Source organism: Notechis scutatus, chromosome 1, assembly GCF_049901735.1.
Source record: "Notechis scutatus isolate UNSWTSFEM ecotype Mainland chromosome 1, rNotScu1.2, whole genome shotgun sequence".
Taxonomy (NCBI): domain Eukaryota; kingdom Metazoa; phylum Chordata; class Lepidosauria; order Squamata; family Elapidae; genus Notechis; species Notechis scutatus.
The window spans coordinates 315,019,757-315,037,838 of NC_142009.1; the positions used below are offsets into that span (position 1 = coordinate 315,019,757).

The 18,082-nt window shown below is 41.5% G+C and overlaps 2 protein-coding genes across 2 annotated transcripts; both read left to right on the forward strand.

The window, feature by feature from the left end:
• The first annotated feature begins 893 nt into the window (after nucleotides 1–893).
• L3HYPDH (trans-L-3-hydroxyproline dehydratase) lies at nucleotides 894–8,534 on the forward strand. Its single transcript, XM_026670185.2, has 5 exons — nucleotides 894–2,038; nucleotides 4,396–4,565; nucleotides 5,311–5,433; nucleotides 6,987–7,124; nucleotides 7,790–8,534. Exons 1-5 carry the CDS (start codon nucleotides 1,522–1,524, stop codon nucleotides 7,913–7,915), a joined length of 1,074 nt encoding a protein of 357 aa, XP_026525970.1. The 5' UTR covers nucleotides 894–1,521; the 3' UTR covers nucleotides 7,916–8,534.
• A 790-nt stretch (nucleotides 8,535–9,324) lies between these two features.
• GPR135 (G protein-coupled receptor 135) lies at nucleotides 9,325–14,426 on the forward strand. The gene has a single exon (XM_087952345.1). It carries the CDS (start codon nucleotides 10,139–10,141, stop codon nucleotides 11,447–11,449), a length of 1,311 nt encoding a protein of 436 aa, XP_087808471.1. The 5' UTR covers nucleotides 9,325–10,138; the 3' UTR covers nucleotides 11,450–14,426.
• The last annotated feature ends 3,656 nt before the right edge of the window (nucleotides 14,427–18,082 follow it).

The following is an 18,082-nucleotide window of genomic DNA, read 5'->3' on the forward strand; positions in this document are numbered from 1 at the left end:
AAATATATGCAATAGCTGGAAAGTCAACCTTAGTCAATTTTTTCTAGATCTGTAAAATTTAGTCTGGTGAAGTTAGAAGGGTTTTTAAACTAGTCTAGTTTTGTCCAGTGTAGTGTAGTTTATCTAGTCTATCTATTTAGTCTTGTCTATCTATTTAAGTGTAATGTATCTAACTAAATTTATGTTCTCCAACAATCTATGCCAGCAGCTAGGAATTATGGGTGGATATCAAAAAGGTGCAGCTTTATTGCCATATCTTGTCATATCAGTGAGGTCTTGTGTTATATTATAAATGAGTTCACATTTTTGTGATTTAATAAAGGACTTGTTTTTATTAAATGTGCAACAAGAATCAGAAGGGTTTTTAAATAGAAATGAACATTCTGAAAGTGATAGATACACTGGCTTTTTATGATTTATTCTTCATGAAAGTAGTTTTTAAGCCAATTATATATTTTTTTTAACCTACATATGCAGGAACCTAATTCCCCTTATTGGCTTGACACACAATAGTTGTATTGTATAAACAAAATTAACTGGCAACTATCTGAATCCATTTCAACAATGCGATATAATCCACAGGATTAAGGAATAAGTCTGTAGGGCATCATGAGCCTCTACAATTGATAATAGTTCATTAACTTGTTAGATCAACCACAAGATTATAAAAATAAAGTATTAATTCCCAACCAGCAGAGAACATAGCAGCCCAGCAGGAAAGATGTGGCTGGGACAGCAACCTTTTGGGCATACTTAAGCTCTGCAGCAAATGCTGCTAGAATGAAAGAAAGTGATAGAGACCATCCACTCTGGTGGATGTGGAAAATATACAGCCAAGGCAAATTTGCAATGGGTTGAAGTCCAAAGAGAAGGATGTTATCTGCTCTAGCACCAGGAAGCAGTGAGTGACAATACTGGCAACAGGTCATGCCGCAACTGCACTCCTGTCTTAAGATATGGGCTTTGTGTCTCCATTGTCTGGTACAATATCCATAAACCTGGATGATTAAGACCAATGCAATTGTAAAGAAAATGTGAATGTATTTTTGAATTATATAGCTAACATTAGGATTCTAACTATATAAAGAACTATGGCTTGACAGAGGTGAGGGTTGAGCAAAAATGATTACAGTAGTTTCTGTTGTTGGGAAGGAAGATTTATAATCTTGGATCACTAACGCGTTCGTGTTCCGTTTTTGACAGTGTTTCTCAACCTCAGCAACTTTCAGAAGCGTGGAAATCGACTCCCAGAATTCCCCAAATAAGCAACAGCACAGAGGCTTTTCTTTTCTTTGGACAGTCACCTGTCCGAAATAGGATAGCGTGTCTAACTTGAGCAGGGGGCTGGACTAGAAGACCTCCAAGGTCCCTTCCAGCTCCATGGTGATTGATTGAAAATTAAAATTCTCATTCCGATGACGCCCGCCCCGTTCGTGACGTGTTTAAAGGGCGGGCCTCGGGGCGGGCGTGGGGATGGGGAGGGGAGCAGCGCTGGTCTGAACCGAAGAAAAACCGTTCGAAATGTCCGCGGGCGATCGCGGCGATTGGCTGCCCCCGCGCGCGCCAGGCAGCCCGGCCATCCGTACGGTGGAGATGCACGCGGGAGGGGAGCCGCTCCGGGTGGTGGTGCCGGGCGGGTTGGGATTGCTGGAGCCCGGGCCTGAGCTGCCTCTCCTGAGTCGGCGGCGTCACCTGCTGGACTCCCCGGAGCTGGACGCTGTGAGGCGGCTGTTGATGCACGAACCCCGCGGACACCGCGACATGTACGGCGCCCTGGTGGTGCCCAGCGAGCTGTCCGAAGCCGCCCTGGGAGCCCTCTTCGTGCACAACGAGGGCGCGAGTTCCATGTGCGGCCACGCCGTCCTTTGCCTGGGCCGCTTTGCCCTCGACTACGGCCTCTGCCAGCCTTCCCCCGGCGAGACCGCCGTCACCATTCACTGCCCCTGCGGGCCCGTCACGGCTTTTGCGTCCTGGGACGGGCAGCGCAGTGGAAGCCGCGTTCGTTTCCACAGCGTACCTGCCTTCGCCGCGGCTACCGGTAGGGATACATACGGTGGCGCTACTCTGACCCGCTCTTGGACCGTCGCCCCACTTAAGGCAACTTCCAGAAGTAGGTGGACTTCAGCTCCCAGCATTCTTGGCAATAGCCAAGTTGGCTCGGAAATTCTTGGAAGTTGGAGTCCACCGATGTGGAAGATGCCTGAGCGGCGTTGACTTCACTTTTTACCCTTAAATGTCTAGGGAGATGGGGCATGGTTGTCCTAAAGGTGCTTTTTCAAGAGGCAACTGGACTTTCTGGTTTTTCTTTGAAGAGGTTTCGCTTCTCATCCAAGAAGCTTCTTCAGCTCTGAAGCGACTTCTTGGATAAGAAGCAAAACCTCTTCAAAGAAAAAACAGAACGTTTTTACCCTTAATTGACATTTTAAGTGTATGATGTATTTAAGATTACATAGCTGCCCATCTTGTGTGACTGTAGGCAGATCACAAGTTAAAGTGACAAAGATACACTTGCAATAGTGGTGAATATCTATAGCTGGGGTTTAGGATGATATAAATGAAAATATAAAAGCCTAGGAAAGTGTCAGCTTACAGTTTATAGGCAATGCAATGCAACTATCTTGCAAGATCCCCATGTCCCTGGAATCTCCAGGCCCAATAACACAGCCATGTCTTCAGGGGCTTCCAATAGTCAACAATGGTAGGGTCAATATAAACTCATGGGGGATACAGTTCCAGAAGACAGGACAACAGAAAAGGCTCTCCTGGATTCTGTTGAATGGAAGATGTGGCCTGCAACATGCCCCTTCTGCCAGTGTTGATGGGACAGGTAGATGTAACGGGCTTTATAGGTAAAAACCAGCACCTCACAAACAGAAGCAAATTGGCAACTAATGCAGTTTGCAAAACTGAGGTGTAAATGTACGCTGATCTTGAAGTGCATATAATTTCCTGCACTATCACATTTTGTACTAGCTGCAGATTTTGGATGCTTTTCAAGGGCAGCCCCATCTAGAATGTGTTACAATATTTTATCTTGGAAATGATCAGGGTTTGAGTTTAGGTTTGCTATATTGGTCAAGTCAGCCAACAGAAATCCACTGTTTTTCATTTTTATGAAGAAAGAAGACATTAAATTCAAATGGGAAGAAGGTGATATTTAAAATTTGTAGCATTTAAAATGGCCAACTTGGTTGTTCCAAATGTTAGTAATCTTTCCCAGTTTACTAGCTGAATATATTGCCATCACTAGAGCTAATTTGTTAAATTCAGTTTCTTGGTTTGTATTCAGTGTTTCTTAAAGTATGGTTCTAGGACCCCAGAGGGCGTGATTAAAATTGTTTGCCAGAATTTGTTGAAAAATAATACAATATCAAACATCTCATCAAATGGTCAAGAGAAATGATAGCATCAGATGTGTCGGCTTTAATTTTTTTAACGATAAATATCAATAAATGTAACCCATACTAACAAAAGCTTTTTGGGGTCCTCCATTATTTATAAAAGTCCTTAGAGAAAATGGTTCAAGAAACAAGTATCAATGACTCTATAAGTTATTCTTATACATAGCTCTGTGTTTTCCCCCCTGAAGAATCATAGGAGCTAAATACTGAGAGTAGAGTAAGGCATCTTATTTCAAATGTTGGCATTCTTAATAATATACTAATCCAGTCATTATTCGGTCACAGATATAAAATTTAACTGATATAAAATGGTATAGCTCAATTAGAAAATTGAAAATTTGCTTTCCGACCTGCATGTTTTTGGTGATTGATAATGTAAATCTACTGTAATTAACCTCTTTTCTGCTATTCCTTAGGCTTTAACTTTGATTCATGGAAGGAATGCTTCTCTGTGCTACACTGCTTCTCATGATTACCTTAGTGAGCCTGTACGTTGTTTTTTAAATGCATGTACATGTATTAATCAAATCACTCACAGTTACCCCCATATATGTTGTGTCATTGTGATTATAGTTATGTCGTTTGATTATAGCTCCTATAATCACCATGGTAATTTTTATTTACTTTCTGCTCTTGAAGTTCTTCTGAAGATGAAATGTTTTGTAAGTCAGTAATAAATTAGAAGCAATATATAGTATCCTGCCACCAATATAATTTCATCTAAAAATAAGGTTGAATAATGGCACTAATAAGATTGAAACTGGAAAAAAGATGACAAAGACACAAGAAGGAAGTATATTTGGGGAATCTTCAGATATTAGTTGTAAGGGTAGCTGGGAATCTGGATTACAGTTTTTAACATTCTTTTTTGGGGGGGCAGTTGCCTTAAGAATAAATTATTGAACAAAATAAATGGAAAAATAATAACACTGATGATATTTATGTAACTTTCATCTCTTGTCTCTCCATTCTCCTCTTTTTTTTTACTTATCAGATATAACCATTGATGTTCCTGGCTATGGAAAAGTCATCCTTGATGTTAGCTATGGGGGTGCTTTCTATGCATTTCTCAGTGCTGAACAATTAGGCCTTGATGTATGTTCCTCAAAAATTAGGGATCTTGTAGATGCAGCATCTGCAGTAACAGAAGCCGTAAAGGCTCAGGTACATTTAACATGGCTTTGTATTGTATTTACTAGTTAAATGTATAATTTTGCAGATCAGTTGAGTTGTTATTTGAAATGAATGAAAATGTAATTAACCGTTTCAAAATACTGGCAGCAGATCAGAAATATACTTTTCAGAATAATAATTATATATCAAATAACTTTGCTTTAGAAACAGATTCCTGTACTCTGGCCATTCTGAATGAATACATTGGGGGAAATAGGAACAAGTGTAAATTGGGGAAATAACTGTTAGATACCTAAATCATAAGATTATTTAACTACTAACTTTTGGGGAATGTTAGAAGATTGCTATTGGCATAGCAGCTACGGTTCTTTGAATTTTTTAATGTATTGATCAGTCATGGTGACCAGTGCTTGACTTGATGGCTTTGGATTTAATCTTTCAGAACTCTTCTTACATAGAGAAATAGATAAAAAATTTAAAGTGCTCCAACAAAAGCTAAACTATAGTATATTCAGTTATAATTCCCTGAACGTCTTCTGACTAAATGGTTGCTATATTAATTTTCTGATATCTGATTTCCTTTTTTAATATAAATGTAAAACCTGGTTCACAATATTTCCAACTAGTTTTTCCATGTAAGAAATTACAGTGAAGTACTGAAATCTCTGCCTGAATAGGGACATTGATACTATGTGCAGGTCTAATGGAGCAGTTAGGTCATTTATCTGGTTACATTTTAATAAATGTCTCTAAAATATTTTGTTTCTTCTTCTAGTTCAAAGTCCACCATCCTCTTATTGAAGAGATGGCTTTCATTTATGGAACTATACTGACAGATGGAAAAGATGAATTTAATGATGAACCTACAAGTAATATATGTGTATTTGCAGATGCACAGGTAGTAAAGCATGCATGAGGAAAGATCCTGAGCTGTTATCATAAAAAAGTAGCCCTTAGTTGAATAGCCCTGAACTGCATCCCTGTCCACCAGAGTCCTAAAATAGTAGAGAGAAAAAAATATGAGAACCCACCATGACTCTTGCTACAGATGGAGACTATGTAGAATCTGCAATATGAAAGGCAGGGGAGCCAGACCTGAATGTCTGCTTTTATACATTAAAAATTCTATTTGCCCTAGAATAAAACCAATATAGTACATGATTTGACTGTGGTTGAATAGCAACGTAGGTGAACCTAATCATAAGAATTTATCCCCCAAGAATTCTATGTCTGAGTTTTCTATTCTGCCAAGAAATAAAACTAGTATTGGCAATGTCTTTAAAGAAGAATGGCAGATTTAGTTTTAATTAGTCAAGTATTGCCAGAGCCTATTTGGTCTAGTGGTTAAGGCACCAGACTAGACATCAGAAGACTAATTGGCATTGGGCCAGGTATTCTCAGCTCAAGATGTCAGGCTAAGACATGAAGTCAATGTTGTTTTGTTTGTTTTTTTGAAAACAATGGATCAATATTTGGTTAATCTGAAAACAAAAAGTAGACGTAGGAAAATCCTGGGAAGAAAAAAAATATTTTGCAAGAAAATACAGTTTCTGAAAATTTACTCAATTTCAGGTCGCTTTTAAAAGAAAGGCCAGGAAAGAGACAGCACTAATACTGTGCTGGGATTCCCAGCCAACTATAACTCCCACCTGATAAGTTCAAAATGCAGTAGAGGGAATGTTGTGAGGAAAGCAGAATATGGTTGGGAAAAGATGCAGAAGGGACTTGCAATGGTCCCTTCAGATAGAGGTAGGTGTGTGGCCTGTTTAGCTTATGTGTATAGCAACCCTCTGTAGCCTAATCAAGGAGCTCAAGACCAGCCAGTGGCTTCCTACTTCTGGCTGGCTGTTCCTGCTGATGTTAAATGAGGCACAGGATGGACAGGATTATCTGGAGGGCTAATGAGCATGATGCCCCAGCTTTAAATATTGAATTACAACTTGTAAAACCCACCGAGCATGATGGTTGCTATTGAAGTTCAACGTCTACAGTGACATTGATATCTTCCTTCAGAGGCTTTATAAAGACAGAATTCTAACTTTATGGGCACAAACATTCTCCATATTAGTACTGAATAATAAGCTGAAATCAATATTATTTTAGGGTGGGGTTGTTGGTGTTCCCTGAGCCTGATTGTTATCTTGCAGACATTTCATTACCCACCTAGACAACAACTTCAGTACTAGAGGGAGTGAGGTTTTCTGTTCATTTACAGGAGATTGCCTGTCACTCTATTCTTGCCCGGTCAGCCTTATTCTAGGAAATTTTAATCCCCAAACATAATTTTTCTCAGCATATTTTAATTGGAATGAACTCCAAAGGGAAAGTAGACAGCATAGATATGAATACCTGTAAAGATGAAAGTGAATAGGCATAGATACAAATATAATTGTTTATTTGCATAATAGAACAATGAACAAAAATGCAGTAGGTCATATATTTCTCAAATAGGTTGATCGAAGTCCTACAGGATCAGGTGTGACTGCTCGCATTGCCTTACAACACCATAAAGGATTAATTCAACTGAACCAGACCAGGACCTTTAGAAGCAGTTCAACTGGTTCCTTGTTCACTGGAAAAGCGATAAAGGCAAATACCAAACCTCTGTTTTGGGGAACAGGGTGGGAAGGAAGGAGTTTGTGTAGGTTATTTTTTAAATAGAAAATATGGAATTAGCTGACTGGAAAAGGGTTGCTTTTCCTTGGGTAGCATTAAAGTGGACTCAAAATCTACCTCAGTTGGATTAAATTGAGTTGATTCTCCCTCAGAGTTGTGGGAGAAGAAAGCCACTTGCAAAACAGAACTTTGTCTTTCTCTGAAGTCCACATCCTTTCTGGGCAGCCTTTCCTGAAGATGAAGGAAAGACCTACAAAACATTCTGAAAAATGTGCCGTGGGTTGCAGCAGGAGGAAGAAGTTATCTAGTATTAAGAGGAGCAGTTTTGTAGGAGCAGTGCAAGAATACCAACTTGGATTTGTTCTCACTGCAACCCAGTGCAATTTTTAACATTCAGAGAATATGAAGCAATAGGAAGTGAAGGAAAAAATATTATGGCATGAGTTTACCTTACTTTCTGGTTGCATAAAATGGGATTGTCCAGTGTTGAGAAGATGTTTTTAATTATCACTTAATATTTCATTCTGGATATATATGTCTCCTCATATATTTGCTATTTGCAAAAGCTTATAGACTGTATTACTGAACTAATGAGAAGACCTATTTTTTAACCTTAAACACTTGTTTTTCCAATCCAGGAAACGAAATGTGGTGAACACAATGCTGTTATAGTAGAAGTCTCAGGAGAATCTTTTTATACCGGAACATCAACTTTTACTCTTGAAGAAAATGATCCACTGAAATATGGTTTCTTTCTCAAGTAATTGCTTTCTTAATAACTGTGATGAAAAAGATGCATTTTTGTTTAGTTTTGATTATGGTATTGGTCCTCATTTTTTACTGATAATTAATATAAATAATGATAAAGAACACAGTGTAGCCAAAGTTAAGCATTTTCATATCTACTACAAAATCTTTGGTTGGCCAATACAAACATAATGGCAGGGTAGTAAGTCATAAATGTTTTTCTTGGCATCAGAAAAGCCTTGTAGGGGACAATTGCAGTAGGAAATTAGAATAATTTACAATGATTAACTTGTGACAATAATAAACTTGTGATAGCAAAATGCTGTAACAAAACTAGAATTGCATTAGTAGTTAGGTATTTAAGAACAACTTAAAAAGAAGTTGATCAAAGATTTCAGAGAAAACTTTTTGTTAATAATTTAAATGTGGGAAATTCTTGGTAGACTTTTTGTGTGTGTGGGGGAAGAATACCTATTTGAATTACATCATGGATATCAATTATCGGTTACATTTTTTAAAAAATGAAAGAGTCTTTTAAGACTCTTAAGCCTTTACTGGGAATATAACTCATTAAGTTCACTGTGATTCGATGCTGAATAACCATGCAAAATTAAAGTTTGTTTGTTGTTTATGAAACAAGTTTTTTTATCTGATTTTGACCTTATATAACTATACAGCTATCACATTAGATAAACAAAACAATCACCTTCTTAAAATTAACTGAATATACTGTAAAAATTGATGGCCAGCACATGGATTTATTGAAAAAAATGCAAATGAAAAGGTCATTTTTGTTACATTTTAAGTACATACTGCTGATAACCTACCCACTTATACCTTAAAAACCTGCCAAATCCTGATAGAGCTCTGCCATGGATTGCAATGGTTCCCTGCCTTATCCCAAATGGGGCTGAACATCTATTTCCAACACCTCTCAGTGCTGTCCATCCTGGCTGAGTTGCTGGGAAGTTGTAATTCATCTAGAGAGCCAGAATCTCTCTGCCTAAACCAAAGACTATCAGATTAGACAAGGTTGCTAGGACCACTCCACTGCTACAATGTAGTGGATGAGGAAACCCAGCCAAGAATTTTAGATGTGATTCTGGTGTCCCGTCCCCCCCCATGAGTTTTTTAAAATGGTCACTGAAAAACTTAATGTAGAAACCAGCAGTTTCAGGTCCTGCAAAGTTACCAAGTCCCAAAATCCCATCTTCTCTGCATTTGTTCAGTCACTCCAACAAGAATGGGCTGGTACTTTTGTTCCAAAAGATCCCTTTTCATGTTGCGAGAAACTGGACTGGGGTAAAGAAGACATTAGATAACCACTTGTCCAAGTGGTATAGGGATTCCTGCTTAAGCAGGGGGTTGGACTTGAAGACCTCCAAGGTCCCTTCTAACTCTGTTATTCTATTCTATCCTATTCTATTCTATTCAGGTAGGAATAAGTAATTGACATAATTTTGTCAACTGCTGGGACCAGCAGAGATGGTGTCACTCACTTTTTGACTGGTGGATTGTAAAATATTTAAAGGGGCCACTTGCCAGCCCTGCCAGGTCGCCAGTCAGACCTCAGGATGAAGTGGGAAAGAGGCAAAATGGGGGCGGGAGGGGGAAAACTGCGGCGATGCTTTCTCCCCTGAGGAGCGGTCGGATGGGGATAACATGGTTTCCCTGGGCAACCGTCTGCAGAAACGTCAGCGGCCCTGAACGTCTGCTCCGAAGAGGAGCCAGCAAATTCAGCGCACCGCACGGCTGGTTTCCATATCGCGCCGGCCGAGTCCGGGCTGGCTGAGCAGCTCTGCAAAGGAACCAGCGAAAGCTAAGCATCCCCAACGCTGCCGCCCATACAGAAGCCGCCTGCCCGGGAAGGAGCGCGCGTCCCCGGGTGGAGGGAGAGCAGGCATCGACCCACAGCATCCCCGTATAATTAATTCCGCCTGCCGTCCAGATTGCCGCGAGACGCGCGCAGGGCCGAAGCGTGGACGGCGAGGAAGCGGGGCGTTTTTTCCAGCTGCTGCGCCGCCGTTTTCGAAGCCGCCCCTTCCTTGGGCAGCCGGCTTCCCCAAAATGCAGCGGGAGCCCAACTTTCCTGGGTTCAACGAGGCCGGGAGCCACCTAGCCGCGGAAGCCGTGCCGAACCCCATCACGCCGCTTATCCCCAGCGCCTGAGGCGGCCGCTGCTTCCCACCATCCCCCTGGCCCTTTCGGGCTGGGGATGCGCCTTCCTGCACCAGCTGCCCATGGAGGAGGTGGCCTCGCCGAGCAACGCTTCTGCCGCGCCCGGCAATGGAAGCGCGGGGAGCGGGCCGGGGACGGCGCCCCCGGACCTCGTGGAAGAGGCGCGGTGGGGCTGGTCGGGGGCAGCGCTGGCCTCGCAGGGCCTGTTGCTGCTCGCCATCTTTGCGCTTTCTACGCTGGGCAACGGCGCCGTGGTGGTCATCATCGCCCGGCACCGGCAGCTCCGGACAGTCACCAACGCCTTCGTGCTGTCGCTGTCGCTCGCCGAACTCCTGGACGCCCTTCTGTGCCTGCCCTTGGCCTTCGTCAGCCTTCTCAACGGGCGCCCACACGGGGCCTGGCTCTTCGGGCGCCGCCTCTGCTTGGCCAGCGCCACCCTTCACGCTGGCTTGGGCATCGCTGCCACCCTGACCATGGCCCTGCTCTCCTTTGACCGCTACTGTGCCATTGTCCGCCAGCCGCTGCATAAAATGGGCCGCCGGAGGGCCACGCAGCTCCTGGTTGCTGTGTGGTTGGCTGCCCTGGGCTTCTCAGGGCCTTGGTACCTGCTGGCCCAGGAGGAGGAGGAAGAGGAGGAGCAGTCTGTCGGGCCAGGCCCCCCTGCTTCCTACCATTGCATGTATGTGCTGCCTTGGGGCTCTTCCCATTTGGGTCCCCCTTATAGTGCAACCTTGATTGTCCTCTGCTACTTGCTGCCCTTCGCCCTCATGTGCTTCTGCCACTACAACATCTGCCGGGCAGTGAGGCTGACCGAGAGCAGGGTGCGCCCACTCACCACCTATGGGCACCTCCTGCGTTTCTATGGCGAGATGCGCACAGCCACTACCGTTCTGATTATGATCGTCTCTATCATCTGCTGCTGGGGCCCCTATTGTATATTAGGCTTGGCTGCTGCAACGGGACGCTTCTCCTTTTCCCCCGCCATAGACACTGTGGCAAGCTGGATGGCCTGGGCGAATGGCGCCATCAACCCCCTCATCTATGCCACCCGCAACCCTAACATTTCTCTTCTTCTTGGGCGCAGTCGGGAAGGGGGCTATCGGGCTCAAAAACCTGTGGCTGCCTACTTGGCGTCTGCTCAGGGTCAGCGGCTGGAGAGCAAGAACCGGGCAGAACGCTATGCCAGTTATGGGCATGGCAGTGGGGGCAATGTAAGGAGTAACCTGACCTGCTCCAGTCCAGGCACTGGTAGAGAAGTGGCTATGTGGGCTTTTAAGAACCCAGCTGTGCTTTTTTGCCGTGATGCGCAACCTGGTTCAGCATCTAAAGTGGGCTTGCCACACAAATCAGGCAGCGTTGATACTTGCCTCTGAATCAAAATGGCTACATGAATTGGAATTAGTTTGGTGGCAAGACCTACGTTAATCAAATGTAGGTTATCTGATGGGGAGTATAATAGATCTTGGAAAATGGGCATGTGAAGCAAAAGGATCAAATTAACTCCTGGTCTGAATCTCACAACTACTGCTTTTTAATGGCTTATGGCAATTTGATTTTTTTGCTATGTATGAGAGCAAGAGTTAAAAGCTATAGGCAAAGCATGAAATAAAATGGGTTGGATTTGAACATTTATTAGGTGAGGATTTAACAGTGTGATATGGCTATACCCATAAGACATACTGACTTGCACACTAGCCAAGCACATGTTAACCTAGTGTGTTGTGTGAACTAGATTGGGGGACTAGTCAACTAGCACTGAGCTAAAGGATAAATCAAGAATGGCCATTCTAGAGAAATTAGAGATGTCTCATTCGCAGAATAACAAAAAAGAGGTGAATCACTTGGGAAAGATGAGCATTGTAAGATCACAGTACTAGACTTGATATGTGAAAGAAAATATTACTCATCATTAAGCCTGCTGTCACAAACACCGTTGAGTAAGCTGGTCTGTTGATGATGAAGTAGCTTTTTTGCAGTAATATCACAGAAAAAAAATGCACTTCTAAATTTTACCCATTTATAGTGTGCTTTTTTTGACAGTTTATTGCTAATGTACCTTCAGAGCATATTTTGTATAGTTGAAAATAAATACAAGACTATTCAGCAAAAATTGGAACCCGCTGATTAAGCTTCCAGTGATTTCAATAGGAGACATTTGCAGCACAATTCTAAGCCTGTTTCCTCAAAAGCCATATGTGTATTCTCATTGAAATCAATGGGGCCTGAAAATTGCTTATGTGGATGACTCCGTATTTCAGAGTATTTTCTTTGAACTCTTGTACTGGCTAAATAGCAAGTCAGAGTTAGTTGTAGTCTGGTGTTGTCTAAGTCAGATGAATGAATGAATGGTGAGTGAGTGAATGAATGAATGAATGAATGAATGAATGAATGAACGATGTTGGACTAACCTCTAAGAGTACATTCAGGCTTGTAATGCTATGATTTTTAAAAACTCAAATTTCTATGACAAAAGCAAATTCCTATTTGCGACATTTTTGGATTTACTGCACTGTAATTAGTTTGTCTGGAGTGGACCATGGATTTTTCCACAGAAGCATTTTTTTAAGCCTTAGTTTTACCCAACACAGTATTTGTTATACTGAGAACTTCAGAGTTTAATTGAATGGATGGATATGGTCATGAGTATTATCCTTCTAAACCCCCTTCATCTTTTACTTTGTTTCATATACATTGATGAAGCGCCACGAGGCTGATCTGAGCAAGCTACAACCTATATATACAGGTGGTCCATGGCTTACACGCATTTGTTTACTGACCATTTGAAGTTACTACGGCACTGAAAAAAGTGACTTATGACCGTTTTTCACATTTAAAACGGTTGCAGCATCTCCATGGTTACATGATCGAAATTTGGATGCTTAGCAACTGGTTCATATTTATGACGATTGCAGTATCCTGGGGGTCATGAGGTCACTTTTTGCAACCTTCTGACAAGCAAAGTCATTGAGGAAGACAGATTCACTTAACGAGCTTACTAACTTAACAACTGCAGTGCTTCGCTTATGAAATGTGGCAAGAAAAATCATAAAAGTCAAAACTCACTTAACAACTGTTATTTATTTAGCGTATGGCACGTGTTAGCCAGGGATCACTGAGGCAGCTGGCTGCCTCTGTGAAAGGAATTTTTTTGGGTGATGTTATCTTTTACCTGCGGGATGCCTGAATGCCATTAGGCAGTCGGGGGAGGCTCCTTTCTTGTCTCTCTGTGGTTTAATCGCTCATGGGAATCGAGCTGCCGACCTCAGCAGCATACAGGTCCAGCGTCTTACCACGTGAGCCACCATTTAACAACACTTTTGCTTAGCAACAGAAATTTTGGGCCAAATTGTGGTTGTAAGTTGAGAACCACCTATAGTTGCCTATTTTTTATGAATTACAGTAAATGCCATAAAATAAACATTAGTTTGAAAAAAAACCTCTCTGATGCCTGCCTAGTTATTGAGCAAAAGGATCTTGCACGGTGTGCCAAACATATTTTGGCAGATTTGGGGGATGGTGTTGGTTTGGCTTGCATTGTGGTTTTTTTTGGTTTTTTTTTGCAGAGGGGTCCTCAGTTCAGCAAATGGTTCACCAATCTGCTTCTTCCATTGCAATAAATTGGACATCTGTTTTAAAAGATGGCCTGCCAAATGCATGGGAAATGCTGTATCTCTGCAACATTGGAGGCAGGATTTGAGTAGCTGCAGAACCCAATGCACAAATAAATCTGCAAATGGGTTGTACTTGATCAGTTGCGCATACAACTCTCCAACTCTGTTTTTTCCACTGAGTTAAGAGCCTCGTCTTTCGTTGGGTAGTTTGTCTGGAAATCAGTTTTATTAGATTGTTTAGAAAAAGAAAACCACTGAAACAAGTTTAAACTAATGTGACACTGAATTTTTCCTCTACCTTATTCCTTGAGAGTTCTATTTTAGATTTTTCCTCGTAATGTATCTGAACTTTATTTAAGAAAAGCAGCTTAGTTTGGATTTTTTTTTCTGTTATGCATCTTTCTACTACATTCTGCAGTTTCCATGGGTGCCTGATCTGAAACTGGGAGGAGTTCTTTTGGGCTACATTAGAAGTAAGGGAGGCTTCAAATCCTTGATGGATAATTGTAAAATGAAAGACAGGATATTGACATATATCCTTCACCACACCAAACTCCTCTTATGCCAGTAACCATAGTGCTAGTTTGTCCTTTAACAAAGAAATTTCAAAAGTAAATCTTCCATCAAATTGAATAAAAATTGAGTATTACATATGTGTGTGAGAAAAAAATAATATTATTATATCGGTTTTGCTGGCAAAGATTAAAAAAAACATTTCTGGAGTAAAACCAAAGGACTTTCAAAGTGGACCATGGTAAAAATTCCCAGTTTATTACACAGATATTGTCTTTTTTTAATTTAGAAAGACTTTTCAGAGATAATAATTGATTGTTAAAGCCATTGCCTTTGAAGTAATTTTATAACTTCAGAGAAAGGAAAGGGGAAACAATTTAGAGATAAACAGATAAATTTCATTCTGAAAAATCAAGCCTGAAATCTTAATCAAGAGAAAACCCTTAGAAAATTGAAGTACCGTTAAAGTACTGTTGGCAAAGGGAAACACCAGCTAAAGAACTGGCAGGGGGACTTCCGATTGTTGTGAAGAAATAATAATAATTTAGCAATTTATTAAACGTGTATGCCATCCAACTCTCACTGACTCTGGGCAGCTGGCAGCAATCAAAGAAATTACAATAAAAGTAAATAAAAGCTAAAAGATGGCAAGTGTGACAGGTCAGATGATACAAAGGAAGGGGCCTGGGTGAAGAGCCAAGTTTTCACTGCTCTTCAGGGAAAATGTCCCAGTGAATGCTAGACTAAAGCATCTATTTCCAGGGAGACGTGTGTGTTGAATTACTGCCTAGTGCAGCATATGATTAGAGAAACAGCACTTCATTGTCACACAATCGTTGTTTCCTCTTCTGTTACTTCATTGAATGCTGGATTGTAAACATCAGGAGGAGAAAGACATTTGCATCACCTCCATTGAGGAGTGTTGTTATTACTATAAATAATTGATTATTAAAAGACCCAAATGAACTACAGGCAGTTCTCAACTTACAACAGTTTGTTTAGTGACTGAAGTTACAACGGCACTGGAAAAAAAAGTGACTTATGGCCACTTTCACACTTATGACATAGCAGCATCCCCATGGTCACGTGATTTATATTCAGATGCCTGACAAGTGATTGCTGCAGTGTCCCTGGGGTCATCTGACAAGCAAAGTCAATGCCAGATTCTCTTCACAACCCTGTTACTAATTTAACAACTGCAGTGATTCCCTTAACACACATGGCAAGAAAAGTCGTTAAATGCGGCAAAACTCACCTAACAAATTTCCCACTTAGCAACATAAACTTTGGGCTCAAATTAATTGTCGTAAGTCGAGTACTACCTATTTTCAAAAAGATCAACAGGGCTGAGAGATTGTTGCATTCTCCAGTAGATGGCAGTGCTGCTTTTTAAAAAAAAAATAGAAGTGATGTAAAAACCAAGCCTGTATAATCTTATTTCAATTAATTTTCCCCTCTCCATTGGGGCACACAAGCTTCCAAGTCTTACTTCAGCCAGCCCAGAGGATTCTCCTGAGAAAGTAAAGGAAGTTATGGAGGAAATCAGCTCATTGTTTATATACACCTTTCTCCTCAGCATGGGCTGAAAGAAAATCCTCAAGAACTCGTATGGAAAGCCCGAGGGATACATTAAGTGGGGCCTCTTTAGGTTAAATTTACAAACAGAGAGTTGGCAGCTGTTCTGTAAGCAATCCAGAAAGAAGATCCCTTCCCAGGTCTGAGGGCGTCCAAGGCCATATCAGCCATTTCTTCACTCTCTCGAGATGAGACGTACCAGGCTTCACTCTTGACAGTTCCTCCCCTGGCCCCCTTTATCCTTAATCAGAGGAGCAGGGTAGAGTCACTAGCTTCATGCACACTGCACGTTAAAAAAGGGACGTACAGTTTGCACTGCACATCTACCCAGTCCAGCTAGCATTAGAAAGCTCCCGCTACAAACATGGGTGAACATACTATTATCTATATTGTATTTGTAGAGGATCCAATAAATCTGTAGCTTTCCTTGACTTACTACTCAAAGACAGCTTTGAGTTTCCCTTTATAATTGTGCAGCATTTACAATCCCTTTCACTTGGCACCCACAGGAAATGTGCATGATGCAAAAAGGATTTGAAAGAAATTCTTGGGGACGTTGGCTGACAGCACCCCTCTGTTAATCCATAAGCAGCTCTTCTTTTTCAGACTTTATTTCATGAGCTTATGAAATGTTGTTGCTTCGAAGAATCCACTTAATATGGCACCTTTTTTTCTGGGTTCATAAAATCATAGACTTGTATTGCAAAGTTATAGCGTTGAAAGGAGCTACCAGGAGCATCCATTCCTATACTCCTGTGGAAATCTGGAAAAAATATACTTTACTGGAGAGAGAAATTGTGCTCATGGGAGAGCACACGTGACACCTCTTCCAAATCATGTTGATTATGTGCACAGAAATTATGTACATCCTCTTCCCTCAAGAAAAACAAAATTGCTTCTTATCACCAGTTCAGAGAGAGACACTTGGCAGCAGAGAAAGTTTTCCAGAATTTAACAAGGGATCTGGAAGGCATCAACTGGACTTGCCAATGGGGCATTGGTGTTCCTTGTGCCTTAAAAGAAGAGCATATCTCAGTGGCAGAACATAGGTTTTGCTTACGTGTTTCCAAGTAAATCAGGGGAAAAAATGCTGCTTGGGATTCTGTATGGCTAAAGCAAGACTAATGAGCTACTAAAGGCAGTGACCCCTATGTCTGTTCTTAAAACAGCTTTCCTTAACCCAGCATTTGCTGATGTGTGGAAACTCCCAGAATTCTCCTATAATATGGACTGCAATAGTTTGGACTTCTGGGGAAATTTATATATTTTAATCCCAATGTGTCTCAAGAATAGCAATTAGGAAACCCTGATTTAAAAATGGCAAATAATGGATGGGAGGGAACTTTTTCTCATTGGTGGTGTGGAAAGAAATATCCTTCTGGGTTCAGTTCCAAGTGGGGAAGAAAGACACTGGAAACATGGTGACTGCTTGGAAAGATGGTTTAATGGTGGACAGGATCACATGCCTTGGGTGAAGAAAGAAGGAAAAAGGGTGATCACATGCTTCAAGATGTTGGGTGAAGGAAAAGAGAGGAAGGACTGAGATGCCGAGAGTCCTTTATATACCCTCCCACCTTAGTGCTTCCTGTTCCTGTGCAAGAAATGTATCCCATTGGCTGTCAGGGGCGGGGGTCTTAGCTAACTCTACTCATTCTCCGCTCTTCTACTCATTGCAGAATACCTTATGCCACCAGACTTGAAACTCTAGACCGAGAAAATCTAGAACTATGCCACCTCCGGTCCCATCTAAATATAGTATATAAAATCACACATTGCAATGTCCTACCTGCAAATGAATACTTCAGCTTTAATCATAACAATACAAGAGCACACAATAGATACAAACTCAAGGTTAACCGCACCAAACTTGACTGTAGAAAATACGACTTCAGCAACAGAGTGGTCAATGTTTGGAATACGCTACCTGACTCTGTGGTTTCTTCCCAAAACCCCAAAATCTTTAACCTTAGACTGTCTACTATTGACCTCACCACCTTCCTAAGAAGGGGGGCGTGCATAAGCACACCAATCGTGCCTACTGTCCCTGTCCTATTGTTTTTTTTATTTTTCTTATAAGTATCTATCTCATGTATTCAAAACTATATTTATTCTTATACCTGTATCTTGTAAGCGATTGACAAATCAAATAAATGCTAAAAAAAAAAATACTAAAATACTAACTTTGTAGGCTTTGTCTGGACCGCATGGCTTCACCTGAGTGTTGGCTGATGCAATCTTCCCAGGTCAGGTGGTGAGATGGGTAGAGGCCTTTATTACGTAGAATACTCTGGCCTAGGCCTTAATGGC